General features: G+C 39.4%; 1 protein-coding gene across 1 annotated transcript in view; it reads left to right on the forward strand.

The window, feature by feature from the left end:
* Nucleotides 1-6,023: 6,023 nt before the first annotated feature.
* LOC101915830 (metabotropic glutamate receptor 5) overlaps nucleotides 6,024-16,800 on the forward strand; it is a 156,222-nt gene continuing 145,445 nt past the window's right edge. Inside the window, exon 1 of the mRNA XM_027779416.2 lies at nucleotides 6,024-6,267. Within this exon, the coding sequence (XP_027635217.1) occupies nucleotides 6,038-6,267 (230 nt within the window). The 5' untranslated portion in view covers nucleotides 6,024-6,037. The remainder of the gene's footprint in view (nucleotides 6,268-16,800) is intronic.

Raw genomic sequence — 16,800 nt, forward strand, 5'->3', positions numbered from 1 at the left:
ATGATCTCACAGCAAAACCACTCCTGTGTGAGAACTAATTGCATATAACAAGCCATATTTTCATCAAGGGGTCTTCCATCTTGGCTGCGTCCTGTTCGGTGCCACAATTCTGCAGCAGCCCTATGAAGAAGCTTCATAACGTCTGCTCTGGTATGCAGCTCCAGATGAGGCATGGTGCTGGAGATATGGCCTGGTGTCATGCTGGGGAGACCCTAGTGGGACCTGTTCTGGGTCGTTGCCCTTTCACCGAGCAGCATTTGACTACTTGTACTCCAAATGTTAGAGATTACTTTATAAAAAAGAGTAACATCCTTACAAATGTGTATGAGTACATATAATTTTTTTTCCCCATTAAATTCAGATTTTCAGTTTGAATATCTTACAAGGAAAGAGCTCAAAGGCCTTGAAGTTGCTGTCTAGTGCTCAAGATAATTGAAGTGAAACAGCCCAGTCTCTGAGTGATGATTGAGGAGAAGATCTGGTTGGAAATATTAAAGCAGACTATATTTTGGGGAACTAGTCTCATTTAAGGTATTTTTTAATGGGTTGCATTCAAAATGACCTTTTTAATTTCATTTTTTGCTGTTTTATACATATATACTTAATATAGAAACTGAAATCCTATTTAAAAATCATTTAAATAAAATATTTTTGTCAAATGAAAAACATTTTTTCTTACTTTAGCACACATAGACAGCTGCAGAATTTCAGGCACATGTGATTTGATTTCATTTGTTTTGTACCCTTTAGGATGAAATAATGCTCCATTTGCAAACATAACTGTAGCAGGGAGGCTGTGGTTTTGATCATGTTATATCAATGGCATGTGGTTGCTGTAGCTGCTCAAAATATTTGATATTATGTCCCTATTCTTAGTAGTGATGAAACTTTAAATGGCTCATACGCAGTTAAATTTGGGCAATATCTAGTAGGTATCAGTAGTAGTAGGTAGCATTGGTGTTTTGTCATGATTAATTTGAATTTTAGCAGTCGAAAAGACCTCTAACATTTCCATTTGGGAAACTGTTCTACACCCCCATATCCTTGACTTTCAGGAAGATCATCCTGGTAATCAAGCAATGTGTTGCCTTTCATAAATATCTTCTATTACTCCCACACACATTTTCAAAATTATACCTACTTTGATTTTTTTAGGTATTTCTGGCAAAGTGTGTCCTATCGGTGCCAATGAAAGCTAGTAAAAAGTGAAGCTCTATATTCCTTGTATTGCTTGCAAAACATCTACTGAGAATTTCAACCTGACTTGGCTTCTTTTCTGTGACTCAGAAACAGCATAGTATATTATTCTGGTTTGCTCTTCCTTGTCTATAAAAATGATGGTAGCATTTCTACTTAAATAAATAGGCTTTGTGGTAGGTAGGATTATCACCAGCTAAATGAATGACATAAAACGTTTCTTCAATTTCACTTGAGCCTCCTCTTCTTTTATTTTGTGAATTTTCACTGTGACCTGCCATAAGCAATTTTACATCCTAAATCTCTCCTAAAGGTTGCTTCTCATCTATATTCACTGCAACTCTCTTATCAACTAAACAAATACTTGATAACAATTTGAATGTGTGGCTAATGATAAAAAAGTTCTTGTATTCAAAAAGAAATGTGTGACACCCCGAAAATCCCTGGGCAGAAGAAATTGTAGTTCATTATTCCATTTGGCTGTAAAGACTTTTTATCTCATATTGATAACTTCTAGTGTGATAGAGTAATGTCAGTGTGTTTTGCCTATTATTTTAAAATTAAAAACCTTGTTGTTTTGCAGTGTAATGCAGGTAAGATCTTGATGGTTTATGGTTAGATAGTTTAATTGGCTCAACTGCTGGGCAGGAGGAGCAGCAAGAGCAGCCTGCAGCTTGCCTGACCCTTTTCTATCAGATTGAGGTATTATTATGTACTGTACTATATTAAGCTTCATCGGGGAAAAAAGCACAATCTGTTCTTTTTAAGCTTCTTAATAGTTTCTAGTACTGATTCATGGGAAGTGGAACTAACAGATTGATATAGTTAGACTGTAGGTGGGGACGCATATGCTTGAGTTTTGAACAAAATTCCAACTCTGAAGCAGGGATGAGCCTTTTGCATGATGATGTAATTTTATTTTTTTTTTTTAATTTTTTTTCAAACATGCAGAGACATATGGGAGTAGCTTTTGAACTGGGCTTAGGGCCAGACATTCAGGTAGGCAACATGCAGGATTCAGGCTGGCATTTGAAAAGAACCCAGCTGCCAGTTGTTGCCGTGAGTATAGGGCATATTTACAAAAAACATCGACAGCTAGCAACTCCAATTACGCCACTGACAGACAAACTTTCAGTAGGAGATGAACATCCAGTAAAAAATTGTGATACCTCCTCCAGCTGAACCTTTCACAATATAGAGGTGCCAGTTTCCAAATGCTGAAATGGAGATGGAGTTCGGTGGGAGAAGAGAAACTGAATACAAATTGACCATACTTCAGCTCCAGCTTGTGTTGTTTGCTGAGTCTTTTCTGCTGAATTGGAACTAGCCAAGCAAAAGTAATCAATCCTTCCCTTCTGCTTTTTTTCCTTAGGATCTTTCTTTAAATTTAAAGATGGGAACAAATTAGGTACATAGATACATTGCCAGGACATAGGCAGCCTCCATCACAGCTTTAAATGATTCTATGATTCTAAGGACATGGTTTAGTGGTGGACTTGGCAGTCCTGGGTTTAACAGTTGGATTTGATGATCTTAAAGGACCTTTCCTAAAGGAGTCTATGGTTGTATGATCACAGGAGACTCACAGAAGACGTTTTGATTCCAGCTTAGGAAGTCTGAATTAATTTTCCCTTGGCGGTGAAACTACAAACTCCTCCTCAGGGTCAGGCTGCATAAGTGCTCAATTGTCCATCCATGCGTGCAAACCCTAAAGTCCCTGTAATCCTTCTCCTTGTGTCATAGACCTGGATGAAGAGTGAGAGCTGCACTGTTAGAGGGAACTTGCTCTTGCTGTGGCAGGTTTGATAGTACTGCTGTGGATATACCACAGTTCAAGAACCAGATGTCCATGAGGAGCTCAGTTCCAAGCATGGAGATGATCTTCCACTGTGAACCTCACATCTCATCCTCAAGGAAAGATGTAATGTAACTTACCCAGTTTCCACTCCCACTCCCTCAGTGCTACATGTATACCTTCATGCACTTGCAGGTTTTACACTAAAAGAAAGCTAGCCCAGAAGAAATCCATCCTAATCTGTGTGCAAAGGAGTTTAACAGGAAAGATTTTCTTTTTCCATCAAGGAGTGTTCATTATCCCCAAAGTATAGCTCAAATTAAATATACATACCTCATCAAACCTCTTGCACAACAGGGGAATTCAATATGAATAATTAATTAAGTAGAGTTTAATCAGCAATGATCATGACAAGAGCTCCACTGGTGTATTTGTGTGAGCATCTTGAAGCAAAGCTGCTTTCTGTTTTCATCAAACCTCCCTTGAGATTATGCCATACAGCTATAGTTTTCCCAGCTGGAGAACTCAGTCACTCTCAGATTTGGACTGCCAAGATGGTTTTCTTCCAAATGTTAAGAATGTAACACTTTTCTAAGTGGCCTTGGTAGTTTAACATGTTTCCTCTTGTTTTGGATGTTGCATTGCTTTCTGTATGGTTTCACAAAATCTCCCCCTCTTGATCCATGATGAGACCATGGCATTTGTGCCAGAGCAAACTTTATTTAACTGGAAGAGAGTTAATGCACTTCATGTTCATTGCAAGACTTACTATTTTTCAGTGCTGTAATTAAACCTGTTCTCAGCTTTATAGCAAGCCTCAGGGTAACAGTTTGTACTCTTATAACACTTTCAAAGACAGCAGTATCTGGAACATTGAAGAGATCCAGTTCTGTAAGTCAATTAGACCTGGCTGGGAATTTTCCATTGACAGGTTTTTTTTGACAGAAAATGAAGTCTTCAGAATTTCAATCTCTTTGAGGTATACTATGGAACAGCTTTTTTTCAAACTTTCATCTTCTATGGCAAAGTTTGATATGGCCTTTTTTTCCTTTTGTTTCCTGCTAGGAAAAAGAGAAACAGAACATTTAATGTTGATCCAGGTTGACCTAAACGAGAGTAATTTTAAACAAAGAAGTGTATTTCCTGTCAAACAGCTTAATTTTATTTCAGATGGCCTCAGGGCCCAGTGGGAGTTAAATATGACTGACCCCTATTTTTCCTTCAGACCGACTTCTGAGGCTATCATACATCTTTCATGAGGCATCACGTTTTCAACCTCTAGCTGAACCGCTTCAGTGTCTCGTGGGGATCACCTGATGTTCATGTATCACAGGAAACAAAGTTTGCCCTGAGAGCGTGACACGTGGGGAAGCACCAGGCACCTGATTTACGATTCCCAGGAAGCACTGCAACCACTGAGTTTAAAAAATCTTAAGGCATTTTCCCAGGAACAAGTTGCATAGTCCTGGGTTTTCCACCAGGCCTATCTATTTACAGCGGATAGGAAAATGAAAGTCGTATTAGCTAAGGAGATCTGCATTTGGGTTGCCATTCTGGCTGGGCACCATTTCAGGCACAGGTTCAGGGTGGCAGTGATTTATTCCTGATGTGAAGGTGATGGTATTTCCTCTCTTCTGCTCTTTGTCTCTTTTGCCTATTTCTGTGGTAAGATCTTCAAAGGGAAGACTGTTTTTCACATTCATATACAGTGCTGAGCGTAATACAGCCTCTAAACTTAGCACCAGAGCAACGGGGACAACTCCCCAGGTGGGCAAGCTGGATGCTTGACAGCTCCGATGTTCTGGGTCACAAAAAGAGACAGCAGTCCCCATGCAGCTGTCTGATTCTCACTGCTTCACATGCATTTTCACTGTCAGTGCTCTTATATACTTGCAACTCTGTTAGTAAAAGAAGGTGTTTTCCTTACAGCTTCTTCCAGCTGCAAACTAACAGAAATAAGGGAAGGATCAGGATTCCTTGCAACAGCATTACTTTAACACTCCCAGTCTTATTAATTTACTGACTGTGTTTCTGTGGAATATTACTGAGGGGTTAAGGCGATATTTTGGAGAAAGATTTCCTTCCTCAGAGGCATACTTAAATGAGACATGAAACAGATTTAGACAGCCAGATGGAGGAGCACAGGGAACCAGAAAGACAATCCTGGTCAGGATGGTTGTCAGTGTTATCAGTACACCCACTGTTTAAGCACCGTGACTTTTACGTAGGCCTGTCAATGAAGAAATTTTTTATGGTGAGACAGCATAAAGGACAAATGTATCTATCTGTTAATATTTATTACCAGTTTATCCCATAGAGGAAGAATAGATTGAAGATATTTTTCCTGTTGGATTGGTAGACAATTAATAAAGAAAAAAAAAACCCAAACAAACAAACCCTACCCCCCAAAAAAACCCTAGAAGTATATTTAGTTAATCTGTGATCTTGTGATACCTATAATGCTAATCCTCAATTTTGCTACTCATTCTCCAGAAGTTCTTTCTTCAACACAGTAAGTTTTACCTTTCAGTGTAATTAAAAAATTGCTGCTTTTCAGATTGCATTATTATCAAAGTCGTGTTGTTATGAGTCATTGTTTGGTTTTGCTTACACTTAAAATATTACACCTCAAAATTTATTGTGAACGTATCTTTTTAAATTTTCTGAAATAAACCCCGGAGCACTTGGCCACATTCAGTCAACTTAGGGGAATCAGAAGAGATGGCAATTTATACATCTGTTGTGGTACACCTTGTGGACCAGATCTTCACTGCTACTGAGGTACCTAACAGCATTTGGTTTCAGCAAAGATGCAGGCTTCTAAACAGAAGTGAAGTTTTGAGGAAAAAATGTTCATCTTGACTTGAAAAATGGATTCACTAAAATGTTAATATTATTTTGTTAAGATCGGTACACTGGTCTCTGCACAGATATGTAACATATTCTTTAAAATATCTGCTGTTTCCAAAGCGAGAAAAGCTTTGCAAATTTTAATATGGGCATATGTGTTTCTCTTTGTATTTAGGAAACTACGGTGAAAGTGGAATGGAAGCTTTCAAAGATATGGCGGCCAAGGAAGGGATCTGCATTGCACATTCCTACAAGATCTATAGCAATGCTGGTGAACAGAGCTTTGACAAGCTGCTGCGAAAACTTCGGAGCCACCTGCCCAAGGCACGAGTGGTTGCTTGCTTCTGTGAAGGCATGACTGTGAGAGGTCTCTTAATGGCTATGAGGCGCCTGGGACTCGCTGGAGAATTTTTGCTGCTGGGCAGGTGAGTAATGCTACACAATTATAGCCAGCTTGTAGGGCAAAAAACAACAGACCAGTCAAGCATATGTAAAGCACATACTCATGTTCTGTCCTATATATGCACATATCTAAAAGATAGAAGGTAATGTCAGCCATGTCATAGCAGTGCATATTCTACAAAGACATGCATCATCCTCATGACATGCCAGGCAAACACAAGGCTGCTTGGCCAGTCCTAATAGCATTGTGTAAGGGAAGGCTGGCACACAAACATTTCATCTGTATCATCCATTTTGCTCACTGCAGTTTAAAATGCATCATGTACACATACAGCCTGAAGCTATGCCTCATTCAAGTAACATTGTGTTAAGAATTGCTGATGTGGCCTCTGGGTGGACCTGAAATAGATATTCCCCAAACAAAGTTTGTTAACCATCCCATTTTCTTCTTCAGCCAATCTGCTGACATGTGCATACTTCCTAAAGGCAATATATAGGTAAGCCTTTCTCTTAGCTCAATGATGTCAGTGGTTCCTTCCCTAACCACTGAAGGCGGAAAGGGAAATTCACTCAGATGTGTTTACCCAGCAGGAAAAGGCTCTGGGCTAGTAAAGAGAGAAGTAAAAGATACTTACATAAACTTAAGGGGATTTTTGTATTTGCCATGTATTCAACAAGTGAACCCTAAATAAGATGAGCAAAACAGTGTATTGACCACAAACTGGAGCATGCCAGAAGTCAGCCAATGTGGCCTGAGACTTTGCAGAGCATTGCTAGAAGGATGACCTGATGCTGTCCCAAGCACAAACCCTACAGGAACACAAATAAAATGGTGTTGATGAAATCAGATATCCTGGTGAGACCTTCAGGGAAACTTGTAAGGACTGCACCTCTGCCCAGCTGTCTTGAAAGCTGGGACGCTGACTGTCCTGCTGGTAGGACACCCGCCTCTATCTCCTGTCCGCCCTGTTGCACACAGCTTCTCTTCCCCTCGGGCAAAGGGGAATGCAAGCAGGCAACAACAGGGACTCCTGCCTCTACCCTTACTCTGTGGCATCAGCCTACATTTTGGCAATTTCAGATGTGAATGCCTTCAATATTTCTCTGTCTTATAGCAACTGTGTCCACCCTTCTTTTCAAATACTTTTTATCTGTAGGTTCTTCCATGAATTATCTTGGCCCTTGCCTGGACTGACACCCAAAAGGACCAAAGCCCTCAGAGTGACATTCACCTAAATATATTTAGATGTCTACAATTTAGACACTTCCATGTGGGCTAGCAATCAGGATTCCCTTTATAGTTAATGGAGAAAAACAGGACCTTCTTAGGTCCCTTGTTTGTAATGTGGACCTTTCAAGTAGGTCAGAGAAATCACATTTATAGAAAAGGGCTTGTACAAAGTCTCTCTTGATGACTAGCTCTGGTGGAAAAGCCTACCCGCCAGTTGTTTAGAGTAAAGCGGAGCAAATGCCGCCTCCACTATCTCTAACTGAATCTGGTGCCACATGACCTTTGCTGTCTTCTATCCAACACAAGAAGTTGCCAATTCTGTGCAGCAGCACACAAATCTAGAAGCACATAAGTATCCTTTGCAAAAAATATGTTGGCCCTTGACACCTCCAGACTCCAAGCCATACTTAATTTTGTATGGGATTTGTTTATGTACAGCACTGCTAAATTTAGCCCTTGAGATGCCTTTATAAGGACTTCAGGAACTGGTGATTGTGAATAAGAACGAAGCAATACAGCTTAGGTCTTCAAAAAAGCAAGGTCTAGAGAGAACTGGCTTTGCTTTTTTTTCAGTGAAAAATACCTGTTTCTACCTGCCGTAGGAGTTGTCATGCCTAGTTATAAGAAAGTTGTTATTCAGTAGATGCCTTCCATTCAGTAAATTGAAAGTGATAGCTTCTTTCAGAAGTCTAAACTTTAATGTGTTTGAAGTTAAAACAAAAAATTCTTAATTCTACCAGACCAATTTATGTGTGTCCATGCATGTGGCAGTCCTATAGAATTTACTTGTGAAAAATGTAGCCTGAACTAGAAGTGTTTACAATGAAACTGTATGGGTTTGTTTTATATCCTTTCTATTTATTAACAGAGATTCCAAGGTATTGGATGAGAAGTGGTTTCTCAGAAGTAGGTTAACCTGTTCCCAGCCAGTAGCTGCTGGGGACAGATGTAAACTAATTGTACTTATCGTCACCCAACCAGAGCATTCCTTTGGCTGCATCAGACAGCTGAGGACAGCTGAGGACAGCTGGGGTGATGTAGGCTCTCGGCTCTACACTTCAGAGAACCTAAGGATCTAGAAGCCAGCTATAAACCAGCTATAAGTGAGAAATAACTCATTTTGCCTACTGAGTACTTTTGTTTGGCTTTGAGTCACCCTTAATCAGGAGAGAGGACTGCTTCATGTCCCTGCAGGGTTGCAAGACTCATGTGCAGAGTGTGGGATGTTGTGGACCGGTTATGTTCCACAAAAATGCTCATTATTACAAGAGGGGGGGGTGGGGGGGTGGGGGTGGAGTGGAGAAAAAGAAAAAGCGGGGAATTTGCAGGAAGGTTTCTTGATGTAGATGGGATGCAAGACAATAATATCATTGTCTATTGATGGCCTGAGTTCCTGCAGGGATCTAAAGCTCCATTTTCCAGAACGTTGATGTGCTGTGTGTTCTCTTCGTTTGTGCTGTTTGCCTTTGTTGTCCACAAATATTTAATTGTTGGTCCAGAGCTAGGCTTGTTTGTTGGTTCTGTGTAGGACAGCCTAAGTCACTGACCTGGGATGGGTGTGACACCAGGACAAACCCAGATCTTACAAGCAGATTACGTTGGGGACTTTACTGTGCATCATTTTTATAGGTGGAAAAGGCATTTCAGAGGATTTTTAAAAGAGCAGATGGTTCAGAGCACTCAAAGGGGAAAGAGCTACATCTGAAATAAAAGAAGGCTCATGCAACTGATTTCTTTTGTGAAGCTATGCAGGAAAATGGACTGGGAAAACATTTATATTTTCACTCATGCTGTGATCCTTGAGCTGCTCTGGGCTCTGGGCTGCCCATTCAACGGAGAAGGTTAGAAAAGGCCACTCCAAGTGTAGGGAGAATGCCTGTCACTGAAATGCAATGGGTTCACATGGAAAACTTCATCTACTAATGGATACATATTTGTTATCTCACAGATGCATGTTGCTTCACCCTTGTTCTGTGAAATGGAGAATTATTTTATTTTATTTCAAAATGCAGAAAGTACTAAAGTCCCTAAGCCACACAGTAGCTCTATGGGAAACCACAAGAAATTAACATTTCCACTTAGCTTTTTGTTCCGTTTCTGATTTGGGTTTACCTCTAATATTTCCAATCTGAAGCCTTGCAAAAATACGGAGATTTTTGAAAGCTAAGGATTCCTCATAGCACCTGTTTTATGCTCAGATAAACAGAAAATGTAGTGGCCAAGGAGAGTGCCTATCAAATAAATCACCCTGTACAGTCCCAAGGGGAGGAGGAAAGATATCCTTCAATAAACACTCCACTCTTGATGTACTATGCAGTTCCTAAAATTACATTGCCTGCCTGTGACAGAGATGAAAGATGGCACGTCATTAGTGATTGTAGCATTCCAGAGCTTTTTGATTCATGGAAAACATTTTAAATGCTCAGCAAATATTTACCTCGTGAACCTTGAGGAACTGGACTTAACCTCAAATAAAAAGGTGAGTGTGCTGTCTTTCAAATGTGAAAAAAAAATTATTTTAATGTAACCATTATTCAACTTAATTGAGATATGGACACCAGGCTTCATCTGTTTGTCCTTCTTGCTTCTGTCATCCACAGGTCATACGCCAGGAGATATCCTTATAGATAAAATTCATTAAAGAGTAAATCATACATTCACATAACAGAATAATTTTGGAACATATTTCAGAAGAAAATATGGAGTATTAATTGTGCAGATAAAACCTATGTAGTTGTAGGTGATTTTCAGCTGTTCCTCGTTTTATGTAACAGCTCCAATAGCTGAAATTTTCTTTCATGTTGTATGTCTGCCTTCATCCTGCTCTTGTTGACTACTAGTTTCCGACGTTTGAAAAAAACATCTGCAATAACTCTCTCCAGTGATAAATTCATCTGATGCCTTTCATCTACAAGAATTCCAAAATATCCCTCAGAATGACTAAGTATTTTAGTGCCAGGTGACATGATTTTCTATAGTACAATAGAAATGATTAGCTACTACTGAAATCATGCATATTGACTGTAACTGTTCTAAACAAAATGGTTCAGAGAACAGTACCACACTACTGAATGATTTTATTCTATTTTTTGCTTGCTGGCACTATTTTATCCTATAGCAACTAACACTTCTGGGATGGGACTTGAGCATGGTGTTGGTGACAGCACTGTCAGGGACTGTTACCAAGATGTAGTTTGGACATAGATATTCTGTTTTGGGGTAGAAGAATGTTAAGATACATGGCTGCAGGCCTTGCATGCCCTTTATCTGCAGACAAGAGAACAGCCCTGGGTTGTTTTATTTAATAGCATAAAATCAGTTATTATACAAACCTACAGAACAAAAGACAGAAATTTTGCAAAGGATTTGTAATTCCAAATGCAAGACAGGAGGACTTTTCCTACCTTGAGAGGAAAAGGGAAAGGAGAGAGGGAAGTAAAGGCATTTAGAGATAAAACAGCATGCTCAGCATCTCCAGCTTTCAAATGGCATTCCAGAGGCAGTATTGATCTGCAAGGAATTACTGGGATTTCTATATGCTGCATGTTCCAGTGTGCATAACGTGTGTCAGATTTACTCTGGTATTGACTACCTTGTTTGAGTAAAGAGAAGTTAGTTAAGATTATCTGGACTTCCTTTTGTATAAAATGACAAAATTAAACACAACCAGTAAAAAAATCTAGCAGAGATGAAAATGTTTCCTTAGGTTCTAGTATTGATTCTGATTTTCAGCTGTCCAGTTGGAGAAACATCACTGAAATTTATGTCTGATTTAATCTCCACATGGCTCTTAGGTACTTACTCAGTCAAGGGTCTGCAGAAATAGTGTAAAATTGTGTCTTGCTTACAATATCTGCAGCAAAGAGGCAGGAAACCTAGAACTACAGGACACCCCACAGAGTTTCCATGTTTCTTTGACGTGCAATCAGAACTTGATGACTATGCTTTTAAATGTCCTTGCAAAGATTAAAACCCACATCCCGCATTTTCAGAATTCACTGCGTTCTGTGATATGCAAAAGGCTGTGCCCCAGGGTAAGGGGAACCCTCTCGAGCATGCCATTAGTGGCAAAGCATGTCCCACTGAAGGAGAAGGGGAGGACACCAGTTCCAGCAGTGTGATGATCACAAGCAATTCCTTGCTCTGCAAGAGGGAAGGTGGCCCACTGAAGCAATGCCCATTCTTCTCAGAACAACACACATATTTCCTAAATTTCACAAATTACCACTCCTAATAAAATTTACCTGCTTAGCTCCTGAGGGAAGGATTGGAGGAAATTATTGATTCTGAGTCTCACAGATGTTGCAGCGAAGTGAGCTCAGTAGAAGGTGAGTAGTAGAGATAAGGAAGGAGAATAAAGTGTGGAGGACCATTAGTTCCAGGAAGTCCCCAAAGTAATTTGGCTGGTAGGAAACTCAGCAATATGTGAAGAAAATCTGGTTAGCAACCAAAAAGGGCAGCTATTGCTGCAGGAAAATTAAAGCGAGATAGATTATCTGAGTGACATGAGTTCTTTTCAATAATTCAAAGAGATCTTTCGTGAGACTTGTAAAAGTGTCTGTTAGAGAAAGAAAGATCTCACTGCAGAGGATGTGATTTCCCTCCTTAAAATATGCTGTGTGGTGTAGGTTAACACTCCTTTTTCTGTGTTTGTACAAGTTCAATGGGTGGATAAGTTCTTAAATGACAATATGAATTTTTGCAGACCTGAAATATGCATTAAATTCATTTTTGGTGATTTCTGCTTCTTCAGGGAGAAATTAATCAGTCAAAATTATTCTATCTAGAACAGTCCTAACTGGACAACCTTTGACAAAAATGTGGAAGCTAAATGTCGTAGAAGCGTGCAGCTCTCTTCTCCAGGGACAAAACAAGCAGTTTAAAATATACTTTCAGAGTACAATCACGCAGCCCCAGCCTGTGAGGAGTCTGCTCCCTTCTTCTTCAAGCTGCGGTAGATAGGAGCCTGCTACAGCCTCACCTGAACGCTGTTCCCTCTAAGGCAACTGCCTACTGCCCACTCATTTATCTCTCAGTACTCTTGTCAGGCATCAATGTGTAGCCCAAGGAAGCAGCTATCATATTATACCTAGTAATTAAATGCACTGCAATTAGCAGCATTAAGTCAGAATCTTCATTGCCACCCAAAAGACAAAGAACTTCACAGTAAAACAAAGGTTTACTTTTCTAGAGCTGTAAAAGAGACTGGGGAAGTGAAAAGCTGTCCTCTCTCCTATATCCAAACAGTGTCCTCAGAGGTTAAGCAGATTAGAGGGTAAAGAATAACTTAGTTTTAGAAAGAAGCTTTGTGTTCTCCATTTACCTGGCAGCTTTGTAGCTCAGAGACCCTCAAGGTGAGGAGCAGCAGCCCTCAGCTGTGTCCTGCTGCAGATGGAAGCTTGGCTTTGCAGATTGAAGATTGGCACCTCAAGGCTGCTTGTGTAATAACCAAAAGGAGCATAATTTTCCTTCTAGGATGTGAACCACAAAAGAGTAAGTCCTTACGTAACGACCCCACAAGCTATGCTTCAAAATTTTAGGGAGACAAGTGAGGTAAACATCTGCACTGAAAGCAAACCAATCAATCAACTTGATTTTTTTAACCTTACCTCTTTAAATTATTATTATTTTTTTTAAAAAAGATCTGTATCTAACCTGTTTCTAAACAATCTTGTATCTTGCAGACCAATTTCACAGTCACTGATATGGCTGGAGGCAGTGGGGGATGGGAATAAGTTGTAAGCATGTTTGGAAGAATGTCTTCATTTTGCCCTCACAGGAATGTTGTATCTTTCCTGGAGCATGTGTAGGTGTGACATGGTATCAAGGAAACATCAGAGAATTTCCTAGTGAGCATATTGGCAAGTGAGCACACCTTCTATTTATGTCTATAAGAGATGTGTATGTCTCTGAGAGGAAATTCAGGTCCTACACATCTGAAAACATAACATTAGAAAATAAAGGTGGCTGTATCAGGTCAGATCAAAGGTCCACCAAATCAATGTGTTGTTTCTGGAAGCGGCCAACAGCAAATAATGCAGAAATCACAGCAGAGCAAAATCTTCCTGGAGCATTCTTAAATTTATAAATGATCTGCAGTTCAGGAACCTGCTAAATCAAAGCTGGTGTCTTTGTAAGGAAACCCTTGTGCAGTGCATTATGAATAAAAAGAAAGAAGCAGGTGGGGGTAGGTCATGAATGCAGAGCTTAGACCTAGGAGATATGAGCTTTAATACTAGTACCAGCACTATAAATATTGGTGATTTTGCATGTGTCATTACTTTTATATGCATTTGCTTTTTCTCTGTATCTGCCTTTCAGAATTACTTTAGACACTGAGCAACTCAGGGTAGACACTGTGTTTTACTGTTTACCTGTGTTGCCTTTTGGACTACGAGGCTCCAAGCTCTTTTGATTATTCAAGTACTTCTATAGAGTAGCACAAATTCAGTGAGCTCAATAGGCAGTCTTGCTCAATAGGAAACAAATAATTAGTTGACCTTGGTAATGAATATATCCTTCTCATGAAATGACAAATCATGATTGTGTCCAATTAAATTATTATTTCCTGAAGGATCTGACCTTTCTTATCTAAGACTGGCATTAACAACCAAGGGAGGGCAGCTTTGTCAGTCAATACACTTGAATAGAGTTGTGCCTTAGCATTGTAGGGAATGGTGGTGGCTAGGAACTCAGGATGCTTGATCCCTCTTTGGATGGATCTGCTTACAATCTTTCAAAGATAAAAATCCCACAGTCTCCTCAGGCAATAGTTTCCTATGCCTAACTACTTCTTATACTCTTCCTAATGCCTAACCTACCTATTTAAACCAGTTGTTTTAAGCCGCTTACTTCTGGTCCTAGCCATGTGAACAAAGGAAGCAGTTAATTCCCTGCCTTTCTAAGACTACTATTTATATATTTGATGACTTATGCTTACCCTCAGTCTCCTTTGATAACATTGGGTATGAAGGGAAAACATGTCTTATGCTTTGGAATAACATGAGATTTCTATTCTCCCAGTGGAAACGAGACATGGGGAAAAGCACAGAAAAAGAGTTGGCAAAGAATCCTGAAGCATTATATGAGATTTACTTTCATTGGAAAAGGACAAATCCATGGCATGACTTACACAGTTGAAAAACAGTGAGGCAATCTCAGAGACAGCACCATATTGCCAGCAGACCCATACTTGCAGTTCTGCATAAAAATATGTCAGTGGCATTGCTGGGAAATCATGTCCATTTGTGGGTGCATCTCTGTCCTCCCACAAGGAATATACACTTCTGATTTTACTTTTGACTTGAAAGGTCTACTCTGTCCAACACCTTATTAAAACACAGGATGGGAGAAGGCTATGGGTGGCTCGCTTAAGATTGCTCATTTCAAATATGTCTTCTAAGAGTGATAAGCAATGCCCACAGAGATTTTTCTGAGGTGAGCCTATATTGATGATGAAAGAGACTCTTCCAAGTATAAGAAAAAGGATTAAAAATACTCTTGGAACAATGAAAAACTCTATTTAAACTTGAGAAAATATGAGATGCTTTCTTCTCAAAAACAAGAATTCAAGAAGTGAAAAGAAATGAAGATCTTAAATTCCAGCATTGTTATTCCACCGTTCTGTGTAGGCTATATGATAAAAGGTAACTATTTAAAACATTAAAGCTAAGACTGAAAATGTGACCCAGTACATATCCCTAGAAACTTTTAAAGGTGGTTGGAACTGGATGAAAGTTAGCATTATCCCTGAAAAATTCTGATCTTTAGAACAGCTATATTTGGTGTAAAGTCTAGCAAGTCTAAAATGATCTCCATTAAAAGCTTGACATATGTTTGTCCAAAAAAACCCCAAACCTATTTCTGCTCTTTTAAAATGAACATGGTGACAAATAGGGATTTGTGGGAAGGTACTGATTAGTGGTTAAGATCGGTTTCCTTTCTATTATCTTTCTCTGTAGTATGTGGGTATGTTATTTTCCACAACTTCTATTTTTCTCTTTCTTTTTTTATCTGCATCATCCCAGAGTCTTCACCTAGGAATAGTGACTCACTGCACACGCACAAACCACACACACGTCTGGATACAGAGAAGGTATTTATGAGAGGGAAAGACCCAAAGGTTTGTAGTTCCATGTTCCCACCTCCTAATAAAGAGAATCTGTTCAAGATCATGTGGTCCAGAAACAGCCTTTTCTCTTGGCAAATCTGCCATCACTTCTGTTCACGTCTTTCTGACAGAGGCCCTTTGTATAGATAAACATGAGAAAAGTGTGTGGCAGATAAAGGGAAAGAAATACTGGATCACTAGGACAATACTCATTCGACTGTTCCAGTTTCACGGCTATTGTTACACATGCTCCGTTTTTCTGTTAGAGAAGTGGGGATCAGAAAGGCAGGGAGATGCTTTCTCTAACTCCACATTTGAGATGATTTAGTTGTACTTAAAACACCCTGAAGATCTGAACATAAAAACATTACCCGCATGGCAGAGATTTATACCAAGGAACCCATCTCACTAACACTGCTGAGTGATTATGGAAGAATCTTACTCGGAGTAATGAAAACTTCTGATTTGTAAACTCGTGGCGTAATTCATTTTTTCTATCACTCTATTAAAATGACAAAGTAGCGCACACAGCAGCGCATTTCCCCCTCACTATGGCTGAATTGATAGTTGTTAGTGAAGCTGTTGTGTCTCCAGAGGTGAAGGCTGAAGGCGACTGATAACGTGAATGAAATACCAAAACACTCTCAGCCTCATTCTGGTGGCATTCAGTTCACTACTGCCTTGAAAAGACAGTATAAATCTTGGCAAGAATATACTGCTTTCAGGAAAAGCAGATAAAACCCCGTGTACTATTTCAAGGAATATGGCCCAAGCTGAATTCTGTTGATATTTTTCCTTTTAAGTAGAAACACTGTCATAACAGAATGAATTAAATGAACAGTATTTTAATTAGGAAGGCAAAGTTGATAAAATCTGTATTTACTAAGGGGTCATATCCTTCAAAATTTATTCATGTTGGTTAGTAAGAATAAAGTAAGTGAAGACTGGCCGAATAGTAAGAAGTCAGTCATCTCTATCTGGGAAAATGCATAGTTACAAAGCCGGTGATTTAAAGTGTTTTAACTAGTATGCTGTTAAACATTCTCTGTCTCTAAGTGCTGATATGCACAAACCAATGTTAATCTTGCGTGCTGACTTTTTAACCATGATTGAGCTGATTTTTTAATATACTTCCACCAAAACATACCAAAAGGAAAATTATTCCATGTGTCCCAGCAGTTAAAACAAAGTAAGTTAAATATGCTTCTGTTTGAG

This window comes from Falco peregrinus, chromosome 4 (genome assembly GCF_023634155.1).
Source record: "Falco peregrinus isolate bFalPer1 chromosome 4, bFalPer1.pri, whole genome shotgun sequence".
NCBI classification, from domain to species: Eukaryota; Metazoa; Chordata; class Aves; order Falconiformes; family Falconidae; genus Falco; species Falco peregrinus.